We start from the raw sequence: 7,627 nt of genomic DNA, 5'->3' as shown, positions 1-7,627 counted from the left end.
ATTTTACCAATTGGTCCCCATTTAAACCACAGTTCAGCTGGAACTGGGACCAGTCAAGACCCTCATAGATTCATCTGTTAAGCACTGTAATTGCATACAGGAAAAAAGAGCAGCTTTAGAAGATTCTTTTTTAAAGGCAAGCATGACACAAAACACAAAAGGTTAAAAGCCACATTCAGCTTAAGAGCAAATGAACATGCACAGAGTCATGATTAACTTTTGCAAGTCTCAACCCTTTACATATTCTGGCATCCTCACAGTTTCATTTTTTTAAAAAACAAGAATCACAGGAGCCTCAAAAGAAGACAGAATAGGTAAAAGGGTTTTAAAAGGCTACTTCATCTAATTGTAACCCAACTCCAGGGCTAGAACTAAGCAGAAAGAAGCAGGAACTCGAAAGAATGTAGGATGCTTCCTTGCACCCTTGGCCTGAAATTTTCAAACTCTTTGTGGAGCATGCCCCCCTGGGCAATGCTTCGAGAAGTAGGGAAGCGTGATTAATCATCTCCAGCATCTCAGGTATGAAAGCAAGGCCTGACTGTCATTTTCTCTGAACTCCCAATTTTGACCTCTTGGTTCTTGGCTCTTAACAAGATATTTGTTAAGAAACCCAAAAACCCTTAAAATGTCCAAAGGGCTTTCTAAATAGGGGGAAACAAACATAATTTCTGCCAGCTTCTTATATAATTTTACTATGCATGGGCTCATCCAAAAAGGAGAATACTCCTTCAGTGTAATCATCACCAAAAGCCTACATAACGATAAGTGAACCTATGGCTATCAGGATGTTGTTGAATGCCAACTCCCTTCATCTTGGATTATTGAGCAGCAACATCTAGAGGGCCACAGATTCCCAGAATTTTGGGAAATTAAACTTTTGGAATTACAAATCCCAGAATCCTCCAGGAAGCATGAGACACTCATGCTTGCAAGCTTTTTCACACCTCTGATCAGTGCATTGTGAAGAAGTTGCTGAAGCATAATATCAGCTGGGTGCAATCCAGAGAAAGTAAAGCATGCCCAAATCATACTGGCATTAATGGGATTTAAGTGACTAACTGCTTACAGTCCATTTATTTCAACGGTACTTAAGCATGCTATTGTTGAAATAGTTGTTGAGAAACTTTGAACACACACACAAACAAATAGCATCCACATCATTGCTAGAATCACTAGACCTTTTCTGGATTGCAACCATTGGCTGCATCTTGCACGCAATTTCATTTGGGCATATTTCATTGATTTCAATTAAATTTTATCTTCAACTAATTGTTTAGGATGGGGCAGCTCATCCTTAAAAGATCCCATGCAGGGAAAGGTTTTTGCCATTTGATAAATATTTAATCAGATCTTTCAGTCTCAAGAGGACTATAAAGAAACTGTTCTTATCCAGAAATCCCTACACTTTCTGACAGAGAAAGCACAGTTACAGAGAGGAAGAGGAAATTCACAGTAACATATACCTAGAACTGTGAAACCTCAACTTATTTCTTAGGGGGATTTTTTTGGGGGGCGGGCAATACCCTGAAGCCAAAAGGACAGTAGGGCACAGAAGACAATTTTATTAAGTGGTTGTATTTACTAAGTTTGGGGTAATTTACCAAGACCAGTCTCATGAACGGTCACTTGTCAGATTACCTATGGCAAGTAAAAAAATTCCTCCAGGACAAAATACAAGGAATCTTCTCCCAGGCCACCTAAAAGCATGTGTGACTACTTGAAAGTTTCATTTTGGAGGCTGCTTTGTAAAGCTTATCCATGTGAATAGCCTCTCACTAATGCTGCCCATCTGCTTTCCTCACATATCCTTGGCTCAGTTAAGATGTTAAATCACACTTCTCTACTCTCACCCAGTTTCATGAATCATGAGAAGTAGCCTTTCCCAGCAGATGCCTTTCCATGGATGCCACAGATCTAGCATTTTGCATCCATGGATCTTATCAATCTTTCCTCTCCCCCCCTCACCCTGCACGCCACTGTTCTCTCACAAGTAATTTATTTATATGGAACATAAATAAATAAATTACGACCACTGGCAGCAGGCTGGTCAGTTGGACAGATGGGGCAACATTCTCCGAAGGGGATCTCAGGCTTGGGACAATCTCTCAGTTCTTCGCAGAGTATATCATCGCAGAGGACCGTCCCAGTGTCACAGACACAGATCCGGCAGGGTTCTGGTTTCCACACATCTTTATCACTATACCTCTGACCATCCTGTACACAGCTGCCTGCCTCCTCTGTGCCGGAAGGGGGAGGGGAAGGGAATAGCAGGGGGAACAGAAAGAAGCAAAAAACCAGAAGAGAGGGAGAGAGAAAGAAACAGAGTCATAACAGCAGCATTGGTTACAGCAATCCTGTATCATAAGTACACAAAGTTGGCCCCTTCTTTCCATGGGCTGGCTTCATACAGGGACATCTCTCTGTTCTCCTCAAAGTTATGAGGACATTTTTGGCAAATTGTCATCCACAAGCAGAATCTAAAGGCCTTTGGTTAGCTGTTCCCTCCTTTCGCCCAGCCCACCTACAGAAACCCCTCTCAGCTTTCCTCATAATGAGACAACCAGCCTGAAATTCTTTGTGGACAAAAGTAAGTTGAAGGGATATTATAGAACAGTGGTTTCCGAATACTGGTCCTCAAAGTGTTTTGGACTTCAACTCCCAGAATCCCCACTCAGTTTAGCCAATAGTCAGGAATTCTATGAGCTGACATCCAGAACATCTGGAGGATCAAAGCTTGGGACCACTTTTATACAGTTTCTTGGGAGGCACGTATTAGAGTAACATTTATGAAGGAAGGTGACTCTAAGGTATTAGTTAGGATTGCCAGGCTGGAAAACTGGAGATTGTGTCTGTGCTTGTAATGGTTGAGTAGAAGAAGGACTTTCAGAAGGTGTTGCTTGTCACACAGGTAACAAGGAATATGTAGTGCAATTCCTTCTGCACAACCATTCAAGGTACACAAGACCTCTCCAGTCTTCCCTCTGGCAGCCTTAGTTATTTGTGAGTTAAGGGCAAACTACACTTGCCCAAGTCTGTTACTGAATAGCATAATTGGTGTGGATCTGATACAACAAAGTGTATGTTGCCAGGACTCAATGTCCCTTTCAAAGGCATCTAGCAATTCTAAGACCCTAAAGGGTCTTCAGCCTTACTTGTTAGTGTTAGCTCATCTTTACTGTTTCCAAACACACTGCTAACTCTGAAAGTTAAAAAATGTTGTCTTGGACTGTATACATACTGTAGAAATAATCCAGTTTAAGCCATGGTAGTTAAAGTGGTGTCAAACCGGATTCTTTCTGCAGTGCGGATGAAACTTTGGAGAAACCAAGAATGCCAAAACATCCCCTCAGAAAAACTCCAAGTGACCACCTTGTCTGGTAGTTAAGGGCCTACATCCTCAGAAGGCTGTCCATGTGGCCTAACATCTCTGTCAATGGACTGAACTAGAATCCCTTGTGTTAGAAATTCAAGCCCATAGAAGCCACTTTGTGAACATGACAAAGCAGAGAACAAAGTTGTTGTATCAGACCCCACTACTGTTGATCCAGCGTGCATTTTCTAACCAATTAGAATTGACTGGGGAACTAATATGCTCCCTGTCTCTCCCACCCCCTTGGCATTCATTTCTGGAATGGGTGCAATGGGGGGACACCTGCATCTACACTGCAGAAATAATCCAGTTTGAACCCATTTTAACTGCAATGGCTCAAGGCTATGGAATTCTGGGAACTGTAGTGTGCTGTGGCACCAGAGCATTCATAGCCTTGAGCCATGGCAGTAAAAGTGCGGTCAAACTGGGTTATTTCTACAGTGAGGATAAAGCCTATGAAAGAGCACTCTCTGTTATGTGGCTCAAAGGATGTGGCCGTTTTCTTCCTAATTTTAAAAGCAGATGCAGATCCAACCAAGGTCTGATCAGTGAAGCTTCTTGCACTGTGTGAGGCTTGGTGGGTTGGAATGAGAAAGCCAGAGAAAGTAAATAGACTTTGGTGCTCTAATCAGGAGAGCTGACAATGTTTGCCTCCCATTATCACAGTTAAATAGGAATGATTCTTGGTGGGGAAGGGGTCAGGAGAAACCTATTGAAACTGTGACCCTTTGGCACATGCTCCCCCCACCTTTCTTTTTAAAAAACGTCCTCAGAAAGGCTTGACTGCAGCAGTGATATGACAGGAGGGGCATTGTGCATGAGGGCAGGGGAGCCTGCGGGAGCCCGAGGGACCCATCCACTCATGAATGGACCTTTTCTCGAGTGCACACAGAGCGCAATTCACATGGCCCTGTTAGGAACTAGTTTAAATAAATATGGTCAACATTTCAGCATCTGGAAGCTATTGCTGCCAAATGCAAACAAACGTTCATAGAGTGAGAACTGAGCACAGTGCCTGACCTGGGAGAACACTTTTTCCTTGGAAAAAAACCCCCAACAAAAACACAAATAAAAGACATGACTCCCAAAAGATGCATTAGGATTAGAGCAATTGGAAAGCCGCAATATATGCCAATGTGTCTCTCTCCTTGGCTGAAAAGAATGCAGCAGTATGCCTTAAAGAGCTGCTTAAGGGAAGGTGGCGATAAACATTCCCTGCCTCACTTCAAAGTGTGTGTGTGTGTGTGTGCGCGCGCGCGCACACACACACACACACACACCCCTATACCATATACCTCTGAAATCCAAAGATGCAGTGTTTCAGCACAAATTACAATAGAGAACAGTGTGAAAGGAAACCAGAATGTTGTGCAGCTGGGTACAGTCACTGAAAGAGAAGAGACAGAGACGTACCTGGCTATAAGGTGGCATTGCAAAGCACTTAGGGTTGTCAGAGGTGAAACTGGAGAGGGCTCCTGTACCTTTCATGGTTGTGTAGAGTACAGAGTTTCAGTAGGTGCTTTTGGTCACACCACCAGATAACAAACAATTCTTGTTTAAATTTCCTTTTCTATACAACCATTAGAAGTATAGGATCCCTATTCAATTTTCACTCTGGCAACCTCCCAAAGCACCTCGAAAATCTTTAGCTTGCTTCCCAGTGAAAGGTGTGTGTGTATGCATGGACAATCATTCCTCCTTGTTCAGAGAATCTGAGGATTGAGATGCCACTTTTAACCCCCCCCCCCCCCAATGCCTTCCCAGGACAGACTCCATCTTTTTCCCTCTTCTTACCACTGAAAATTCAGATAGCTGGAACAGCTGCCCAGTGTCTTTTGACTGGTAGCATGAGGAGGACTCCATATGGGAGAACCAACTACTGTATGCCAGTTTGCCCTGGGAGCCACTTCTGAGCCACACTGAACGCAAGGCCCTTTCTATCGCTAACGCGGAAAAATTCATCTGCAGAGATTCCTGCAGATGAATGAAAGGAATTCAGCTCCCTTTTTTCCTGGAATTTTGAGCCAAGAAAGAGAACCATGGCTTGCGATCAGGAGCAAAGAGAGGCCTCCCCCCTACACACATCCTATTTTTCAAGCTCCCTTCCCTGCAATTGATTTACAGTCTGGAGCATATGGAAGCAGGGATGGAATTCAAAGAATAGGAAACCTGCCCAAAGAAATGAAGAAGAAGAAAAAAACCACACCAAAAACTCTCCGCTCTTTCTAGCTAATAAAGTTTCCATCTTCCAACCCTGAATAATATCCCAGACAATAAAAGCTTTCTGGGTAGGGGGAAGGGACAGGGGTGCTATACAGTTAACTTTCTCCATATCAAATTTTGTCATTATTGGTGGCAAAAAAAGAAAGAAAAATTATGTCATTATTGGTGGCAAAATTGTCATTCGATAAAATCTTTTTGGGGGAAAAATAGGGCCTTTCACAGACAAGAAATTAAGATCTTATCAGCCATTCCATCTGGAAGGTTTCCCCCACCAAGCCTTGGTTTAAGTGTGTAAGAATGCATGCGTGCGCATGGAGGGGGGGGGAGATGTGAATAGAACAAATGGACTGATGTGCCTCTGGAATGCCTTGCACCCCTCAGGTGGCCTCTTGAGTTGGGGGAACTTTTTTTTCCCTTCTGCTCCTTCGACAGCAAGAAACAACAACAACCAAAAGATTCAGCCTAGCTATCAAATTCCCAAGAGATCTCCCTCTTGCACCTTACTCCACATCTCCAGTTCCACTGGGAAAGGGAGTCCCAGATTTTGTGCACAAAGGTCTTCCTTTGTCAAAATAATAATTATAATGATAATTTAAGTCACAAGAGTCTTGCTTGTCTGCTCTGGAATTTTCTCTTTTGTCTGGATTTGAACCACTCTCTGCTAACTCTTTCGCTGCTGCCACAAGTGTTCTTTCATCCTTTCGTTTGCCTTAGGTATGTTTTTTTTCCTTCCCAGGAGCAAAAAAAGAAACACTTTGTGGACAATTGTGGCGAGAGAAGTGCACAGTGGTTTAGTCAGATTTTTAAGAAACCTTATTGGATAAGGTTTATAACCACCTTGTTGGTCCCATTTCTAAAAGGCCAAAGCTGTACAGTATTAAGCGCATCTCTTAGCAGATACTGTATGAGGCGCATCTCCCACTCTCTCTTCTCAAGCGACTAAGCATTACAAGGAATAAAAAGGAGCATTACACACAACACACACATCCTTGCATTGTGCACTAATGGAGATGATGATCTGCAGCTTTTCTAGGAAAAGAAGAATCTTAGGAGCTGTAGGAAGAGAAATCAAGTGCAACAAGGAGCCAAAAGGCCAACTCCGTGCGGAAAGTTTGGCTCCACGAGAAAAGCACGGGTACAAAGCCATATTGGTCTTTATTCCTGATCTTTGGTTTTCTGTCCCCCTCTCTCTCCTTTCTTTTCTCCCTCCCTCTCTCCCACCCCCATCCATGTTCTTTTCCAGAGGAGGAAGAGATGAAGAAGAGAGGTCCAACTTACGTATGTCCTCCTCCTGACACTTGACAACTGCTAATAGAATGACTTGTGTGGCTGCCAGGAGCACTAGAGTCCTTGAATGCACAAAGCGGAACATGTCTAAAGGTCAGACATGCAGGACCTTTGTGGGGATGAGGAGGAAAGAGGTGGTGGAGATGGTGGTGGTGGTGGTGGTAGTTCCCCCAGTGGCTACCGAGCCTTCATGCAGCCGGTCCTCTTTGGAAGCAGCAGGAGAAGCCCAAGTACCAGAGGCCCAGCAGAGACTCCTGTTGCTGCTGCTGCTGCCTGCCTGCCCTGTGCCTGGGGTTCAAGCACTGCAGTTTTATGCTCCCTTCCAGCAGCCTCTCTCTGGGGGTGTGTGTGGATGTGTGTGTGTGTATGTATATATATATGTCTATATGCCCAGGTCTCAGTCCTCCCCTGCCCCCAGCTGAGCTGTAACCTGAGCCCACCGCCTTCTCCCCCCCCTCAAGTTACAGACCCCTCCCTCCTGGCCCTGCAGCCTCCCTCTCAAGCCTCCAGCCAAAACGGGTGGCAACCAACACCAGGGCAGCAGCAGGAGCAGGAGGAGGAGGAGGAGGGCCCCTCGCCCCCTTCACCCCCCTGCCTCCTCCTCCTCCCCTCCTCCTCTTCTTCTTCATTTTCATCTCCACCTCATCCTATCTTACTCTTCCTCCAATTCATCTTCCTCTCTTCCTCTTCCTCCCATCCTCTTCTTCCTCTCTTCTTCTTCCTCTCCTCCTCCTCCTCTTTTCTTCT

The 7,627-nt window shown here is 44.5% G+C and overlaps 1 protein-coding gene across 1 annotated transcript in view; it reads right to left on the bottom strand.

Moving 5' to 3' along the window:
- COL2A1 (collagen type II alpha 1 chain) overlaps positions 1-7,268 on the bottom strand; it is a 95,088-nt gene extending 87,820 nt beyond the window's left edge. Inside the window, exons 1-2 of the mRNA XM_042452023.1 lie at positions 6,872-7,268; positions 2,031-2,237 (exon numbers count right to left, since the gene is read on the bottom strand). Coding sequence (XP_042307957.1) covers positions 2,031-2,237; positions 6,872-6,965 — 301 coding nt within the window. The 5' untranslated portion in view covers positions 6,966-7,268. The remainder of the gene's footprint in view (positions 1-2,030; positions 2,238-6,871) is intronic.
- Between the last annotated feature and the right edge of the window lie 359 nt (positions 7,269-7,627).

The sequence above is a fragment of the Sceloporus undulatus genome, chromosome 2 (genome assembly GCF_019175285.1).
Source record: "Sceloporus undulatus isolate JIND9_A2432 ecotype Alabama chromosome 2, SceUnd_v1.1, whole genome shotgun sequence".
Lineage (NCBI taxonomy): Eukaryota > Metazoa > Chordata > Lepidosauria > Squamata > Phrynosomatidae > Sceloporus > Sceloporus undulatus.
The sequence above is the reverse complement of the archived record's forward strand: the minus strand, read 5'-3'. Positions and strand labels throughout refer to the sequence as shown.